The 19,924-nt window shown below is 34.2% G+C and overlaps 1 protein-coding gene across 1 annotated transcript in view; it reads left to right on the forward strand.

Moving 5' to 3' along the window:
• The window catches only part of GSK3B (glycogen synthase kinase 3 beta), a 210,936-nt gene that overhangs the window by 116,891 nt on the left and 74,121 nt on the right, over positions 1-19,924 (forward strand). The window contains exons 5-6 of the mRNA XM_023516300.1: positions 2,757-2,893; positions 10,451-10,548. Of these exons, the coding sequence (XP_023372068.1) occupies positions 2,757-2,893; positions 10,451-10,548 (235 nt within the window). The remainder of the gene's footprint in view (positions 1-2,756; positions 2,894-10,450; positions 10,549-19,924) is intronic.

A 19,924-nucleotide genomic window follows, 5' to 3' on the forward strand; every position in this document is an offset into this window, starting at 1 on the left:
AAAAAAAAAAAAAAAATACACATTTACAAAAATGGTATATGTACAAGGATTTTTAGCATTGTTTTTAAACGTCCATTAGTAGGAAGATGACCAAATAAATTATGGTACATACTCATATAATGCAATACATGTATCCATGAAAAGAATGAGGCCTTTTTCTATGAACTGAAAAAGAATTATTTCTAGGAAATAGTAAATGAAAAAAGCAAAGTTAAAAACTATGTGTATAGGATGCTACCTTTTATGTTTTAAAAACACAAGAGTGTGACTGTGTATATACAGATGTATTCATGGCTTATTTCTGGAATGTTTCTAATATTGATTGCTGCTGGGAAGGGGAACTTTGGGAATATAGTGTAGTTGGGAAACTCACTTTTTCATTGATTATACTTTAATATTGTTGGAATTTACATTATATATATATATATATATACACTTTTTTTTGGTGAGAACTAATCTTTAAAAAATATTGTGTATTACTGTGTATTCTTTTAGTTTTAAGGTTACTCTTTAGAGATGCAGTAAAATATCTACTTGCAGTGTTTTATTCCTTTTCCACTATAATTTAATCTGTTCTTGTTGCTATTTCTTTCTTTTGTTTCCCTGCAAATTCCAGAAGCCTGTATGCTTTTTAAAACTCAATGCTTGGTAATATTTTGTGAGTTTGGAGTTTCTAGGAAAACTTTATCCTTTCTATATCTATGGTTTTCAGTATCTTGTCTCTCTGATTTAACCTTTCAGCATGCAGTCAATCCCATATTCCCATGTAACTCAGGCAGTTTTCCTGCTACATCCTCTCTGGTTTAATCACTTAGACTAATCTCTCTCCTCTCAGTCTCTACAACATCTCTGCATAACTTGGCATCTTTCCATTTTGTTTATTTTCATCCTTATCACAAATTCTTATTTGTAAACTTCACTCTGTAGATTACATATCGACCTATCTTTGCTGAAATCTGTATTCCTACTTCTTTGTAATAGTTTTACATCAACCCACAGTTTAAATTTTAGATTTAACAAAGATGATATTTCCATGGGCTTCTCTTGAGAGAGCTACTTCAAAAAATAGGCAAATGTATTCTGTCATAACTAATTCTTTTTGCTAATAATACATTATGTCCCCTTATAGACAATTACTTTTTCCGCACCTATTACAGAATCCAACTCATTTTGCAGGCCATGACTGTCCCCTGAACTATAAGAAAAGGGTGAAAGATATTTAATCAAGACTCTATTTGATGCATGAAACAAAGCACTACTACTTGTTATCTATAGAAAACACTGCCCAAATCAGATGAGTTTTATTTTGATGGGGTGCCTTCTCCACTGAGAGAGAGTGACTGGTAGGGCCTTGTAAAAAGACTATGAGACACCAAGGTTAGTAGAATTCCTGTTCTCGCCATAGTGTCAAAACATTGGTATGGCCCATTTTCTTGGGACATAAGATAGCTTTGTTGTAATGAATTTGGAAGAGGGATTTTATTACTACTAATAGTTCATTTTTATGAACTGCCTTTTTTGTTTTTAACAAAATTGGCTTGGGCAAGTAGAGTTTGGGAGACAATTTTGATTCTTAAGTAACATTAACAAAACCGTATTACTCACTTCTTAGTAATTCATTATCAAATGAAACAAGACCTGAAAGTAGCTAAAGGACTAGTTGGGCAGCCTAAAGACCATGTTGTATGTGACTACTTTGTTGGGCAGGAGTTGAAACCAGTTTTATCTCTAAGAAAAAGAAGGTATCTCCATCAATTAGTTAAAAAAAACAACCCTACAGGTTACAAAGCTTTCAATATTAACATTGTCTTACAGGGAATTTTCTGACTACATAATTAGAATCTATCTAGTTATTTTACAAAAGGTCCTTTAAAAGATAGAAAGGTCTTTTATCAATTATGCTAAATTATCTAATTTTATGCAGCTTTAAATTAATGTTTAATTAATGTTTTATGAATTGGTTGTGTGTGTCACTACTGGGGGAGAGGGTTAAAAAGTGGTGATGAAGAAAAACAAGGTAAGAATAGAGTTAATCATTGACTCATAAATGGGAGGGGAAAAAAGCACAGACATTGAATTCCGTGTGACTACTTTCATCTGTCTTTTACCCTGCTTTTCTTGTACCTTTACCTCAACATTTTCTTTCTTTGGGAGAGCACTTAACTTTTGTAGTGATTTGATTTTGTTGTATTTAATTCGTATGTGTATCTCTGTTGTTACTGTATGTCAAACTGGCTAGCTTCTGCAGTACTTTTATTTCATTGTGTCTCCAGGTTATCTTGAGAGACATATCAAAAGAAATCAACTGTAACTTATTTTTATGTTTAAAATATATGCTATAAAGTGTCTTAGAAGGAAAACTGAAGTAAGAAAACATGTAATTAAATTTATCATAGCAGAGTTAAAAATCATAGGCTCTGAATCATTTCTGTCCTAAAGTTGAAAGCCTATCTTTTTACAATTTATTGGGTAGTGAATATTTAGACAATAAATAAATTGACTAAATGTTGAAAATTAAAATAGATTGGTTCTGTAAGCCAGGAGATATTCACCTTGAGTTAGAAGTCAAATTGTAAGTGACAATTTTTTTTTCTCTTTTGAGCGGGAATATTTATTATATTACCTATTAACATGCTTTTTAGTGGAAAGAGGTACTTCTTTTCTATCTTATGCAATTGGGATGATGTGAAGGTTAGATAAACATTTGATACTATAAATGATGGCAGTCTAGGTTCTTTTAAGGTTTAGATTTAAAGAATTTCTGCTTTTTATTTTTTTTTTATTAGTGCAAAGCAGCTGGTCCGAGGAGAACCCAATGTTTCCTATATCTGTTCTCGGTACTATAGGGCACCAGAGTTGATCTTTGGAGCCACTGATTATACCTCTAGTATAGGTAAGTACTGAATCTGAATATAATGCTTATACTTTTAAATTTAATATTAATTTTAGTAAATTGTTTTATTTATTTATTTATTTAGAGACAGAGTCTCACTTTGTTGCCCTCGGTAGAGTGCTGTGGCATCACAGCTCACAGCAACCTCTAGCTCTTGGACTTAGTCAATTCTCTTGCCTCAGTGTCCCGAGTAGCTGGGACTACAGGTACCCGCCACAACACTCAGCTACTATTTGTTGCAGTTTGGCCAGGGCTGGGTTTGAACCTGCTACCCTCGGTATATGGGACTGGCGCCCTACTCACTGAGCCACAGGCACTGTCTAGTTTTAGTAATTTGATATTATTAATCTGAATTTTAACTTCCATTGAAATATGGATGTTTTTTCTTAAATGTTGAAATGCAAAAATGGTGCAGGCATATCTCATTGTGCTTATCAGATATTATATTTTTATTTTATTTTATTTTATAAATTGAAGGTTTCTGGTAACCCTGTGTTAAGCAAGTCTGTCAGCACCATATTTCCAACAACCTGTACTCCCTCTGTGTCTCTGTGTCATGTTTTGGTAATTCTTGAAACATTTCAAACTTTTCCACCATCATCATCATTATTATCTAATCTATAATCAGTGAACTTTGAAGTTATTATTGTAATTATTTTGAGATGCCATGAAACATGCCCATGTAAGACAGTGAACTTAATCTATCAATGATGTGTGTGTGCTGACTGCTCCACTGACAGTTCCCTCATTGCTCTCCTCCTTGGTGTACCTTATTCCCTGAGACACAACAATATTAACATTAGACCACTTACTAATGCTATAATGCTAAGTGCTCAAGTGAAAGGAACACTTGTCTTTCATTTTAAATCAAAAGGTAAAAATGATACCTTCTTCTTAATGAGGAAGGTATATACAAAGCCAGCTACCAAATGCCAGGTTGTGACTACAAAGGAAAAATTCCTGAAGGAAAGTAAAAGTGCTACTCTGATGAACACATAAATGATAAGAAAGCAAAATAGCATTATGGCTGACATGAAGAAAGGTGTAGCGGTCTGGATAGACTATCACACCAGCCATAGCATCTCCTTAAGCCCTACCCTAACTCTTTTCAATTATGTGAAGGCTGAAAAGGTGAGGAAGCAGCAGAAGCTAACAGGTTGGTTGATGAGGTTTAAGGAAAGAAGCTGTCTTTATAACAGAAAAATACAAGATGAGCAGCTGGTGCTGATGTTGAAGCTACAGCAAGTTATCGAGAAGATCCAGCTAATTAAGTTCATGTGTGGTAGCTTAGTTCTGTAGGGCAAGGCAGAAGAATCACTTTAGCCAAGAATGGTAAGACTAGCCTGGGTAATGTAGCGAAACCTTCTCTACAAAAAATAAAAAGAATTAGCTGGGCATCGTGGTACACATTCCTGTAGCCCCAGCTGGTTGCAGGGCTGAGGCAGGAGGATTTCTTAAACCCAGGAACCCGAAGCTACTATGAGCTATGGTCACACTGCTGCATTCCATCCTGGGTGACAGAGTAAGGCCTTGTCTCTTAAAAAAAAGGAGTGGGGGCGTGGGAGGCGTGGGGAACTCGGTGCCTGTGGCTCAAGTGGCTAAGGCGCCAGCCACGTACACCTGGGCTGACGGGTTTGAATCCAGCCTGGGCCCACCAAACAACAGTGACGGCTGCAACCAAAAAATAACAGGGTGTTTTGGCATCTATAGCCCAGCTACTTGGGAGGTGGAGGCAGGAGAATCGCTTGAGCCCAGGAGTTGGAGGTTATTGTGAGCTATGATGCCCCGGCACTCTACCCAGGGCAACAGCTTGAGGCTCTGTCTCAAAAAAAAAAAGGAAACAGCAAAAATAATTGATGAGGTTGGCTATACTAAACAACAGCTTTTTATGGTAGATGAAATAGCCGTCTCTTGGAAGAAGATGCTGCCTAGGACTTGGATAGCTAGAGATGCAATTGATGGCTTAAGTTGAAGCCAAGTGCTTATACCATTCCGAACATCTAAAGCTTTTAAGAATTATACTAAATCTACTCTGCCTATTGTTCTGTAAATGGAAACATAAAACCTCAATGTGCGTACATCTGTTCATAGCATAGTTTATTAAATATTTTAATTCCACTGTTGAGACCTACTGGTCAGAAAAAAGATCCCTCTGGTCATTGACAGTATACCTAGTCACCCAAGAGTTCTGATGAAGATACATAAGGAGATTAATATTTTTTGTGCCAGCTAACACAATATCCAATTTTGAGCATATGAATCAAGGAATAGTTTTGACTTTCAAGTCCTATTTAAGAAACACATCCCATAAGGCTATAGCTGCCATAGGTAGTGATTTTCATGATGAATCTGGGCAAAGTCAATTGAAAACCATCTAGAAAGGATTCATCATTCTAGATACCTAAAATAATGGCAGTTTGATTTTTCTAATAAAGTCAAAACTATATCATCTAGCATAATGAGATATGCCTGTACCATTAAGTACGTTCATTATTCATGGGAGGAGGAGATCAAAACTTGATGTGAACGTGAGTTTGGAAGAAGTTGATTCAAACCATCATGGGTGACCAAGGGGTTCAAGATATAAATGGAGAAAGTCACTGCAGATGTGGTGGAAATAGTAAGAAAACTAGAATTTAAAAATGAAGCCTTAAAATGTTACTGAATTGCTGTAATCTGACTATTAAATTTGAGGTGTTGCTTCTTACAAATGAGTGATTTCTTGAGATGGAACTTAGTCCTAGTACAGATACTGTGAACGTTGTTGAAATGACAACAGAGAATTTAAAATATTCCTGATCTTTGTTGATAATAGGCTTTGAGAAAGTCAACTCCAATTTGGATAGTTCTGATGTGGGTAAAGTGCTATCAAATAGCATCTTATACTGCAGAGAAGACTTTTGTGAAAGGAAGAGTCAATTGATACAATACACTTAGTGGTTGTCTTATTTTAAGAAACTGCCACAGCCAATCCAGCGTTCAGCAGCCATCATCATTGAAGCAAGACCCTCTACCATCAAAAAGATTATGACTTGCTGAAGGTTCAGATGATTATTGACATTTTTTAGCAATAAAGTATTTTTTAGTTAATGTATATACTTAACAGATTACAGTATAGTGTAGACATAAGTTTTATATGCATTAGAAACTCCCCCAAAATTGTGTGACTCACTTTATTGTGAGATTCACATTATTGCAGTGATCTGGAACCAAATCTGCAGTATCTCTGAGGTATGCCTGTAGAGAATTTTTCAAATTTCACCTTTTAGAATGTAAGATACATTTACTATGCTTTTTAATTTTTGCACTGTGAGAATTATAAAGCTAATACATTTGTGTTTAGCATAAGGTTTCAAGTAAAACCTAAGTGCACCTTTTGTTTTTAACTTGCTTATTTAAGATCGTCCTGAAATACTTCTGAGCATTATTACTATTTGGAGTATTTGTTAATTAATAAAGTTATTTCATTAAATTAATAATGTAAGGCAGGATAACTATATTGTTGATACTTTTATAATACAACACTTCAGTTTGTTATTTAGTTTCACATCGGCCTTAATTATTAGTAGTTGTTCTAAATCCACTGAGTCTATAGAAGTCTTCACTCAAGGTATTTTGTGACAGAGGGACTGGAATAGAAACAATTAGTTTTAATCTTCATGATCTTCTCTTGTAGATCATAGCTGTAATATATGGCATATGTTAATGGGCAAATGAGAAATAGTACAAAGAGTATTTTGCTTATAGTCAACTTGGATTTGAATTCAACATTTACTACAGGGCTAAAGTGAAGATTACTAATAGTACTTCGTGCCTTTCTGAGTGGCAGTAGGATTAAATAAAATGTTAGTCAAAGTCTAATGTTAATCTTTAAAAAGTCAATGTTAGTCTAAAAAATGTAAGATTGTGTGTGTGTGTGGTTATTTGTTAACTCTTCCTCAAGAGCAAATTTCGGCCTTTTGTCTTTGGGAATGTCATTGAGTTTCTCAGCTGCTTTATATTTTATTCAGATATATGTATCATACTGATTTTATACTGGGTACTGGGATGAGTTATGCCCAGGACACCTAAAATAGTGGCAGTTTGATTTTTCTTATAAAGTCATAACTATATCATCTAACATATTAGGGAACGTTTATATAAAATGAGGTTTTCGGAGCTCTAACAAGCCTAAATTTGGCTGCATTTTTAGAGTTAGGATACTTGCTTCTTAATGCTGTGTACACAGACCAGATGCAGAGATTTGACAAGTATACACAACAGGTATGTTTTTGAAATGTTTTGAGCAATAGTGTTTGAAATGAAAGAGTAGATCATTCTGACAAGGTTGTTTGAATATAACTAGAGCTAAGGCTGATGGCTCTGATCATATTGTTTTACTGAGAAATGGCAAAATGAGAACAAAAGACTTTTTTGTAGAACAAGGAATTGACCTTGCATACCCTTAAAAATGTTATTCATAGACGAGACATGTATGTATCAGTACAGTAGGCCTCCTTCCTTATGTTGACTACCTCTGTATGGTGACTGGTTTGTTACAGTCCCTTGTGTGGTCAGCTTACAAAAGTTCTTCTATATTTAACTTTATTGTACATGAATTTCTTTAAGTGGGAAGTATGTTAAACCATATGGTCTTGAAAAATCGTTTTCCCATGAATTAAAGTGTGAATGCTATTTTAGTTTAAATCCCAAATAACTAAAATTCAGTAGGCAAAAGAACTGGGGTTTTTGGTTTTTTGATTTAGTGGAAGATTTATTCTCTTTGGAGAATTTCATCCATTTGTCCTATGAACTAAGAACAGATTTGGTATCTCCCAGAAAGAGAATGATAATTATACCTTGTTTTTAGTAATTTGTCTGATTTAATATAAAGTAAAAATCACTGATATTATTCACTGTCACCTGAATCTTTTGATTATAAATTTCTGTGATAACTTATTGGCAGTAGTATTCCTTATGTTTTGCTTTTTGTCTTCTAAATTTGTAGCTGAATGCTGCCTGTTAGGGTGTAAGCTAATAAACATGGGCTTTGAGAAAAATGTCTCCAAAGATTAGGATAGAAAGAAGAAAAAGTTCATTTTACTTTTCCAGATAGAGAAGGGCCAACACAGAAGTGAAAAAGAGAGAGATAGTGCTGGCAAAGAGAATCAGTGCTCAGGCCTTTTACAGAGAGATTGCAAAGGGCGTGAAAAAGATATGGCTGTAGCCAAATTGGCAGGTTATGGTTATTCTCTCTTCTTAGAGGCAGGCTGATAACAGAGATGGCTGCCTTCCCTTTGGAGCTGGGTTATTGTTGGTGATTATGATCTTTCAGTGCTTCTGCCCTTGCATATGGTTTTGGGGCAGGAACTGAGGCCTGAAACTTGTACCCCTATCCCTTGCCCCTACTGTCTGTTCAGAAAATCTTCATGACTATAAAAAGCTGGTTCTAACAGACAGTTTTTAGTCAGTAGGTCTAGTGAGTGCTGCAGTCCCCAATTCCCAGGCCAGGTACCAGTCTGTGGCCTGTTAGGAACCAGGCTGTAGGCAGCAGGTGAGCAGTGGTGAGTGAAACTTAATCTGTATTTACACCCGCTCCCTATCTCTCACTTCACCACCTGAGCTCTGCCTCCCATCGTATCTGCAGTGGCATCAGATTCTCACAAAAACATGAACCCTACTGTAAACTGTGCATCCAAAGGATCTAGGTTGTGTATGCCTTATGAGAATTTACCCCCACTGCCCCAGCCTATCTGTGGAAAAATAGTCTTCCATGGAACCTGTCCCTGGTGCCAAAAATGTTGGAAACCACTGGTCTAGTGAATGTAAAAGAGAAAGAGTTTATTTACACTTCCTTTCTATCTGGTCAGCTCTTTTCAGATACTGTGAGAACAGAACCCCCACAGGATGCCTGTCAGCAAGGGAGAGAGAGAGAAAGAGAAAGCTCGTATGGTTGATCTTAGCCCTTACTAAGAAACTATGAGTTAGATAACTTATTCTGTTACTGATGTTTTTCTGTTATTCTAACAAGGCCGTCTGTTCACTGCCTATGAAAGTATTACCCATTGTTGGGGGTTTTTATGAAGGTATGATTATTCCCTTGCAGTTTTTTCCTCCTTGTCTCCTCAGATGGATTATTTGGTATTACAGTGGAAAGGAGCGCATGCATATTACTTGCTATCTAATTAGCTAGGTAAAGGGATATTTTTAAAACTAGGTCAAATCATTTACATTAATAAGGAGATATATCTTTTCTACTTAGCTATTAGAGTTAGTATTACTGTTACTAAAGTAATAGAAAAAAATTTGAGTAAAGAAAAAAAATGCCCTGGCACAAGTTTTTATATTTCTTTCAGTTAGCAATTTTCTAATTTATCAGGTAGGACTGTCTTGGTCTCCTTTTGCAAAGTAGGTGTCTTGGTTTTAGTTATCATTACTTGGAATTGGACAAAATCAACTTAAGTTTCTTAATACTGTGTCATTTTTCTAGGTCAGTAAAAAAGTAGTCACTGGAGCAGTGATTTCTAATCCTTCTTGATAGCTCATCTTACCACATCAGACCTCTTAAATTACTTGTTGTCTCCATGACATTCTCTATCCTCCTTCCCTGCTAGTAGATAGACGAGTACAGCAATGATTTATGTTCATTTCCCTAAAGCACTTGGGCATTGGTAAATGCAAAACCCAGAAATCACAGAAATTTGGAAACTGAAAAGCAGCCTTTCCTTGCAAGAAGTCTTAATAGCAGACTTAAAATAGAATGATCATATAATTTATCTTCTAATATGGTAATACTTTTGAAAAGGAAAAGAGGGTGCTATTAATACTTATCCCAGGGCAATAGGTATAAACCAGAAACTATCTTGGGTAAGCTAGGATGTATGTTTTAAATTATTTTTTAAAGTTTATTACTTAAATTTATTTATTAAATTATTGAAATATGTTGATAAATTATTATGAAAGGTTTTATTGAGATTTCCAGTTTGACTGCAAAATGAATTATTTGTATTCACTTTATTTTATGAAATAATGTATATTCCTTTATATTGCCATTCTATTGCATTTAAAAATTTTAATACATATAAGCACGTTTTCTGTTACCCATCTTACGTCGTAAAAGTCAACCATTTAAAGTCTTAAAAATTTTCCTCAGAATTTGCATTGGCTGAAATCTTAATGTCTGTGGAAGATCAAATCTTTGCTGCTCTTCAGTAAGCACCTACTAATGTGCAGAGATTGTTGCTTTGACTTATTTTTAAGTGTTACAAGTAGATAGTTATGTCTTAGCTTTGGTACTGTCATCCTCTGTCTTGTTATTTAAAGACTTGACTGTCTGATGTCTAATAATAATAGACTTTACCCTTTATTCGAGTATTTCTTTTGACTTTGTTTTCTCTTTCGTAAGTTTAATATTTAACTACAGATGCATTAGGGAAGTTTTAAGACTTTTTTTCTCTGTTGTGCAATCTTTTCCTTGTGATATTTGCTCTGATAAAAATAAAATTAGAAAATTTATACAAATATTTTTCACTCGAGCAAACAAAGCATTAATAAGCTTTTGTTTTCTTTTCTCTTCAGATGTATGGTCTGCTGGCTGTGTGTTGGCTGAGCTGTTGCTAGGACAACCAATATTTCCAGGGGACAGTGGGGTAGATCAGTTGGTGGAAATAATCAAGGTGAGAGTGTTGGATCAAGTTTGAACTGGAAGAAATTTTGGTGCTATTTTAATAATACATGTCACAACCATGCACATACATACCACACACACTAGAGAAACTTAAAAAGTAGAGTAAACAACTCAAAGTCACATTAGGGCTCCGCGCCTGTGGCTCAGGTGACTAAGGCATCAGCCACATACACCTAAGGTGGCAGGTTCAAATCCAGCCTGGCCCACCAAACAACAATGATGGCTGCAACCAAAAAACAGCTGGGCGTTGTGGCGGGCGCCTGTGATCCCAGCTTACTTGGGAGGCTGAGGCAGGAGACACGCTTGAGCCCAGGAGTTGGAGGTTGCTGTGAGCTTTGATGACACAGCACTCTACCCAGGGGGACAGCTTGAGGCTCTGTCTCCAAAAAAAAAAAAAAAACCAAAGTCACATTGGAAGTTCATCTGTAGAGCTGCTATAAGAACCCCTCCCCCCCACCCTCTTTTGTTTTTAGTTTAGTTACTTTTCTGTTGTTTGACCATTGAAAAGCTATTTTGTATATGTCCAATGCAAGAGAGGGATATATTTTTAAAATACTTAACAGCTAAGTTAGGCTATAAGCTCACTAGAGTATAGGCAAGCTGAATAAAAGCAGAAGCTACACTGTTTTTGCTCACCGTGTATTCTTTTCTCCCAGTACTCTTGTGGAGCAAACAGTATATACTTGTATTTGTTCAGTATTTATAAAATAAAATAATGAATTTTGACTTGTGGTTTGAGTCTGTCAGTACCTTTATTGACAACAGTTTTAAAATATTATCTTAGAATTAATGTTTTCTTTTAAGAACGGTAGAGCTGAGATTTTAATTGATTTTTGTGTGTGTGTAATTTTTAAAAGTGTTTAGTATTTGATATCTTAAAGGAAGCCTCCACACCTTTAAAAAAAAAAAAAAAAAAGAATCAGTTGCCTAACCACTGCATTAATTTATTTTAGTTTGGCCACAGCAGTAATAGCTGTTATCTTTTGGCCTTTATTTGTAACTTTTCTCAGATTTATCATAGAATTTTAAAATTGAAAATCTCCTTCGAGTTCATATAGTATTATCCTCCATCCATTGAAAAAGCCTTTTAGTTTTATTCTTGACAGATGGTTTCAATGTTTTCTTGAACACTTCCGGCATCAAATTGTTGGAATACAACCCCTGTGTATTTGGACAGCTTGAATTTAGTTTTTGTTATGTATGAGTCATTAACAAAAGTTTTGAGATACACAAAAATCAAAAAATGTAAAATCCACATGAATGAGAACAAATGAAGCCCTCACAGCATACTGATAAGGCTAGCAAGTTGAATCTTGCATGGGTGAATCAGAAAGGATGCTGTCAGCTATGTTTTTTAAAAGTGAAATAATGGACCATAACACAGTCTGTCTCAAAAATTCCATAGTGATCCACATACTAAGCCATAACTCCTCAGTAACTAACACCAGGGGAACACATAACTGTGATTGAGTGATTTCAAAGTCCTTATACTTTATTCTATAAAAGTGTTTTTCTTAAATCAAAGGTAATTTTCGAGGTGTCAGTGCATACAGGTGTAATTGAAAAGACCAGTTGGTGATCAGTGATCTTTTCTTACTATTCGTATAGTTTCTTACGATTTACAGCTGAGACACAATGGTATTTGAAGGGTTTCTTGGTAACTATCTTCTGGTTTCAGACTGAACCTTTAACCTTTTTTAACAAAACTACTTCCTCCCTGATTCCTGCTAAGATGTAAGTTTGAATAGTTTGCTGTCTTTGTTCCCTAACAGCCTATGAGCTCCCTAGTATTTAAATTAATCGTCTAACACTGAGGTTAGCCAATGTTTTTATGTAAAGAATCAGGAAAAATATTTTAGGTTTTGTGGGCTAAAAAACAAAGGATGTCATATGGTACTTCAAAACAAAAGAGAAAACACATTTTTCTATTTTTTAGTTGATGACATTAAAAGTGTAATTGAGTAAAATTTTTTTTGTAATGCAAGCCTATTACTAATCAAAAGAATCGAGTTCTCCTTTGGGGATTTAACATTTCTCTTAATTTGGGTTCAAAGTTAGTATTCCCTATCATCAAATTGTAAATCTTCAAATGAATCACTTCTTAGTTCATGGGCCTTACAGAAACAGAGTGGGCTTCAGTTTTCTGACCCGTGCTTTTGTGTAATCATTTAGCATGTCTTATGTTCCCAAGCTTTTACTTGATCTCTTGAGTTCATCACACTACAGCTCTCCAGGCATATTGCTGTTACATTTGTCATGTATATGTCACTTACAAGTATTGTATCATATCTGTACTGATTATGTTTCAGAATTTTGTGATGTTTTTGTCATTAATTTTAATTAGTTTATGCATGATACGAGTAAAATTGCTTAAGAAGCTATATGAACATCTATGATAAGTTCATATCTCATACCTGCTATACTATCTTATAAACTTTTTTTTTGTATTAAATCATAGTTGTGTACATCAGTGCAATCATGGGGTACTATATGGTGGTTTTATATACAATTTGAAATATTTTTATCAAACTGTTTAACATAGCCTTCATGGCATTTTCTTAGTTATTATGTTAAGACATTTATATTCTACATTTAGTAAATTTCACATGTACCTTTGTAAGATGCACTGTATAGACTTTGAAGTCTAAAGCTTGTTTGTACTACTTATCAGTCTTTGTAATTCCATTTTTTGGTAATATTGGTTTATGCTACCTACTTAAAAGATTTGGTAGAAACAGTTCATTACTCATAGTTCATTTTTCATTTAGGGCTTATTTGTTGCAAATTGGTCCATGATCTATTTGTAGTAGTAGGTAAACTGAAACAAAATACTGTAGTCATTTATTTATCTTGTCACATCATATCGATAGTTGAGGAATATAGTTATCACCTTACTGTATTTCTAAGATCACTGTCCACAAGATATTTTGATGATAATAGAAGATAATGGGGATTTTTTATTTTTTATTTTTGGAGACATAGTTTTACTTTCTCACCCTCAGCAGAGTGCTGTAGTGGCATAGTTGACAACAACCTCAAACTCTGGGGTTCAAAAAATTCTCTTGCCTCAGCCTCCCACGTAGCTGGGACTACAGGTGCCTGCCACAATGCCCAGCTATTTTTTTTTTCTTTTTTTTGCATTTTTTTGGCCAGGGCTGGGTTTGAACCTGCCACCTCCAGTATATGGGGTCGGCACCCTACTCCTTTGAGCCACAGGTGCCACTCCCAGCTATTTTTTTTTTTTTTTTTATAAGAGATGAGGTCTTGCTCTGGCTCAGGCTAGTGTTGAACTTGTGAGCTCAGGTAATCTCCCTGCCTCAGTCTCCCAGAGTACTGGGATTACAGACATGAACCACAGTGTCCAGCTTAAGATAACGGCATTTGAAGTGTTTCCAAGCAGCACAGTGCACTTAGGAATATCTAGTGTCTAGGTCCCTTTTACATTCTTGAGCATAGCTGTCTGGGACAGACAGAATACCAGAACTAGTTTACTACTCATTTATTTATCTGATATTACACATTATGTGGAGGTTAATAGACATTTTGTTTTATGCGAGCATGTATATGTGTGTGTGTGTGTGTATTTACTAGCTCTAAATCTTATTGCATGGAGGTTAATAATAAACATTATAGGAGCTTCTTTGTTGTGTGTTTAAGGTAGCTTTCTTGTTGGTCCTCTTGTTGCTAATGTCTTTTCCTTAAATGTGGAATATACAGGGTGGTCATAAAATTAGCATATAATTTAAATAGTTACAACTATTACAGTTACAACTATTTAAACTGCACGTGAATTTTATAGCCACCCTATATGTGAAATCTTATTGAAATAAAAATTCATAGCATACGCTGATATAACTTTCCATTTTTCTAATCTAAGTTGGAAAAGAGAAGCTGAATATATTCATTTTTAGAGTTTAATGTTACTAAGACATTTTATATCTTAAACAAAAATTTTCATGTATTGCTAATCAGGGCTTCAAGACTATATTTGAGTTTTTCATAAAGTTAGTCTTACAGATGCCCCATTCAGGCCTCAAGTTTTTTAAGGTAATACGTGTAGTCATGAGCCCTTAGTCCAGATGGCAACTAGGGAATTCATATTTAACTGTTCTTTTCTACTCTCTTTTCATTTTGTCTCTTGAAATCCTCATGTTATTCCTTTGAAATGTCTGGGGGTTGCTGACCCCCCAGTAAAAAAATGATAGTCTTCTCTCATAATTTGAGTTTAAGTAAAAAATTAAAGTGGAAAGTTACATAGTAAGCTTCATGAAATTTTTAATGTGTTTGATTTGCCTCATTATTTTTATAAACTTTCTGAACAAAGACTTTCTTTTATTGTTATGCATTAATATCTAAAGGTATTAAATTATTTAAGGGTATTAATAATTTTTAATAATGTCTTGGATTGAATTAAGCTGCTAGACCATCATCTATTCCTGAATTTGGAATGACCTGGCAATTAATAAGAAAAGATAGTGTGTCATTTTTGTGTATGTTTATTAAATTTCACGGCTCAGATCTCCATGCCAATAATTTACAGCATGAGTAACACAGTTTCATACACTGAACTAATTTTATCTCATCCTAGCTAACATTGTTAATCTCCCTCAGTGTCCTCGTAATAAGAAGGCTTTTGGGAAATATTTAGATAAAATTCCCATGTTATTTTCATAGTAATTTAAAAATATAAGAATGGAAAATCATGAAGGATCATTTCTAAGCATGAAAAACACTTCCTGAGGTTAATTTCATAGACTGGATTATCTTGATAAGTCTTTCATTATGCCAGCTTGGATTTTCCCAGAATTTTTAAAATGAAAAATTCTATTAGAGTCTCCTCAGGTGATATATATCTTTTAATTATCCTTTAAGATATGCTAGTCATAATAACCCCAAGAAATACCTGATGTGGTCCCACATACATGATGAAAAATGAAACATTTTGGGAAAACACCAGGAATTTTGCAAACATATGTTCGTATACATAACATCCTTTGGCATCTCCGTAATCAATCATAACAGTGAGGTGATTTAGAAAAGAATATCCTCTGAAGACTTGTATAATCCTGGTGCAGGCAGTATTTTTTAATGACTTTTTAAATAATTACATGTGCTATAATTTTATATTCTCAATGCAGAAGAGTAAGAAAGTATATACCAACACACAAGTAGAATGATAAAAACAATCATCACTTATTGTTCTGGCACATCATGAATACTACTATAAATATTTTGATATACTTTGAATAAAAGTGCCATCTTACTGTTTTATAGACTTATTTTACTAAACAATATTTCACTTAATATATTAAGAAGTATATTTTAAATGACTACATAAATTCTATTGTGTAATTGTTTTCTGAATTGCATAATTGATTCTGAAAAGAATAATATCGTTAAGGTAAAATAACATATTATTGAAAAGACATTTACATGATATACTGGGTTCTCAAAGTTTAATCATTAACTTTCTTATATAAATGACAACTATCCCACAAAATCTCCAAAAGGATTAAAATTTAATCAATCTACAAAGTTTTGGACCTAGGGATATGATAGATTTTAATAGTATTTTCTGTCCTTCTCCAGATTATAAAATATAAATTTTAGTAAGGGAAGGCGAGCTTCAGTCCAAAGTTCAATTTTGGAATTAATTTCTAAAAATTTTTAAGAAACTAATCATTTTGTAGAATTTTAGAATTTTAAATGTATTAATATTTCTAGAGTTATAATTTCATTAACACCACAAACATTTATGTATACTCTAGTAATGATTTGACCATTGTTTTTTAATGGAAAAATTTTAGGGCAGAATTAGTCAAAGTCCCCCCTCTTGATGATAAAGTATCAGTGTAACTTTCGCTTTCATAGTTTTAGTGATCAGCCTTTTAAATATGGGTGTATCTTTTATAGAAAAAGCCTAACATTAAACATACTAATACATATAATTGTATTGGCAGTGATTACCAAGCAATTAAAGTTTCTTAATTTCTTTTGTAAAGCCACTTTACTAAACTATTTTTTGGTTTTTTCTTAGTTTTCTTAGCTTTTTAGCATATATAACTCTTGCACAGACAAGAACTAGTAAAATCTTTAAAAAAACTTTTAAATTTGAAGGTAGATCACAATGTGATTCAAAGAATCTTTTTGAGTATGTTGCTATAGCCAAGTAGATCATTTCTTATTATGCCCATTAGTGGCAAAAGATTTAGAAGGGACCTCCACATTTTTAACAATGGAGAGGGGAAAAGGAGAGAATTTTTCTTTTTTTGCTTTTTACTGTTCTGTGATTTTAAAGTTTTTTAAGCAGTCAGTGTCTTTGGGAAAAACCAGATGCTTTTAATTGGTTTGTAATAGAATCTTTTTTTTTAGTAAACAAATAAAAGCAGTTCTATAGAAGTTGAGAGAGCCACATTTTGTTACAAGTATTTCTTAGAATAATTGTTTTCTTAGTCTTTGCTGGTTGTGGTATAATTTAGACAAAGAGATCTGTGAATCCCTGATTCCTCAGAATTCTGCATTTTCAAATATTGGGGAATTACTGCTAATCATAAAAGCTGCCACTCAGTGAGAACTTACTTTGTGCCAGGCACTGGGAACTACTACTACTACTACTACAGCTGCTACTAACAGAATAGGCTCCCCCTTATGCACAGTTTTTCTTGCCCATGGTTTAAGTTACCCATAGTCAACCACAATTCACAAGTATTAAATGGAAAGTATCATTAATAAGGAATTCATGAATTTCAAATTGCATGCTCTTCTGAGTAATGTGATGAAATCTCATGCTCTTCTGCTCTGTCCCACCTGGGATGTGAATCTTTCTTTTGTCCTGTGTTTCCACTCTATATGCTGTCCACCAATTAGTCATCAGCCTTGTCCGCTCCTGACATCCAGCCATTGACATCATCATGGGTTGATGACCCATGATCATTCAAAGCAGACTCTTCTCCTTATGACATTATTTGCAGAAGGTCAGTTGCATGTAGCCTGATGTTACGTCACAGCGTCTATGTCATTCACTTCACTTCATCTCATAGGCTTTTTATCATCCTGCATCATCACAAGAAAGGGGATTATAGTACTAGAAAATATTTTGAGAGAAAGATCACATTCACATAACTTTTATTAAAGTATGCTGTTATAACTGTTCTATTTTATTAATATTAGTAGCATTTGTTGTCAATCTTAATGTGCCTAATTTTTATATTAAACTTTATCAGAGGTTGTACGTGTAAGAAAAGATCATAGTATATATAGGTTTCAGTACTGTCAGTGGTTTCATGTACCCACTAGGGGTCTTGAAACATATCCCCGCAGATAAGGAGTGACCTCTATATTACCATATCTGAGAAGGGTATAATAGTAGATAAACCCTATGAGATTCATCTTCAACTCAGTTGGTATCTTGTCTTCATGGAACTTTGTATCTTTAGAGAAAATATGATACTTAACATCATCTTGATATCTAGAACTCATTGAGTCATATTTTATTATTTACATGTCTAGTATAAAAAGTTAAGACCACCAACTAAAGGAAGCAACCCCTAAATCTTACTGTAATGAATACACCAAGAGAGTTTGAAAGATCTTTAGAGTAGGTTTGATTTTGCTTCACCTAAAGCAATCACAGTTATAATGGCCGACTTCCTTACTTTTAAGTACAGATAGTCATTCACTTGCCCTGGTTCAACTTAACAAAAGCAATATGCATTCAGTAGAAATTATATCTCAAGTACCCATACAACCATTCTGTTTTTCACTACAATATTCAGTAACTTTATGTGAGATACTTAGCTCTTTTTTATAAAACAGGGTTTATGCTTGATGATTTTGCCCAACTGTAGGCTAGTGTAAGTGTTCTGAGCACATTTAAGGCTAGACTAAAAAATGTTGTTCAATAGCTTAGATATATTAAATGCATTTTGACTTATATCCGACTTGCTATAGGTTTATCATGACATAGCCCCATCATAATTTTTTTTTTTTTTTTTTGAGACAGAGTCTCACTTTATTGCCCTTGGTAGAGTGCTGTGGTGTCAACCTCCAAGTTCTGGGCTTAGTTCTTACCTCAGCCTCCCAAGTAGCTGGGACTACAGGCGCCCGCCACAACGCCCAGCTATTTTTTTTGTTGCAGTTTGGCCAGGGCTGGGTTTAAACCTGCCACCCTCAGTATATGGGGCCGACGCCCTACTCACTGAGCCACAGGTGCCGCTCCATAAACTTTATTTTTACCATCTTCGTTTAGCATACATTTTAGATTTTTGGTCATCTTCATATTATAGTTTGTTCCGTGCCTTCGCATATATACTCTCACATATCCTGGCTTACCATTTTCACTGTCAAACGGTCTTTAAGACAGATATCTAAGGTAGGAAATCAGAGTTTAGTAAATATAAATTATTTTGATAAGTTTTTGATAGATTCATATGATATATCTTAGCAAACATGCCTTTGGGGTTAAATCATATACTATCTGGTGACCTTTCTTCTATTATGTTTGTTACAAAGCTTTTAGGTTGTTAACCTACTGTAGGGACCACTTGTTAAACTTAATCTCATTTTTTCACTACACGGAACAAATAAGTACACCCCATTACATACTGTGGTATAGGTTTTTAATTATAATACTCTTTGTATATAATATGTAAACAAAATACTTGTTGATTTTGTTGGTGCATAATTTGTTCCTCATTTTTTCTTTTCATTACTGATTAGATAGTAGCTCTTAATAGTTTTTGAATCATGGGTTACTTTGAAAAATAATATGCATAAAGTAGGCATAAATGCCTAGATTTTGCATACAGGTTTAGGTGATTCTTGGTCTTTCTAGCTCATCCAAGAATCCTAGGTTAAATATCCTTATACTAGTGCAGAGAACTATGATTACAATTAATAACTCCCTGAAGAAATACTACACAAAAAATAAGAAAATGAGTAAAGGCGGCATTAAATGAATTATTGTAATGATTGCTCAGCTTCATTTTTATCTTAATATGTTTTCCATAGACCAAAAGAAACATCAGTTTTACTACTGGGAAATTATATTGGGCCTACAATAGCTTACTCATACTTGGTTAGGTCTGTATATACTTAATAGGTATGTGTGCCTGGAAATGGAAAAGTGATTTCCTGGCATTGTGGCTCAGTTTAGCTTTTGACTTGAGAGATAATTGCATCCATTTGAAAGCATTACTGCCCCCAAAATATACAGGATAATATTATTTACTAAGTTACCAGTGTTAATTTTATTTATGCAAAGAAACTTTTTCCATGCAAAATAAGGTTTCATGCCATTGTCACCACAAAACTGATTTACTGATAGTTAAATTTTTAGACCTGAGCTAAAAGACCTTCTCTATGAG

This window comes from Otolemur garnettii, unplaced genomic scaffold, assembly GCF_000181295.1.
Source record: "Otolemur garnettii isolate 467f Iridium unplaced genomic scaffold, OtoGar3 scaffold00089, whole genome shotgun sequence".
NCBI classification, from domain to species: Eukaryota; Metazoa; Chordata; class Mammalia; order Primates; family Galagidae; genus Otolemur; species Otolemur garnettii.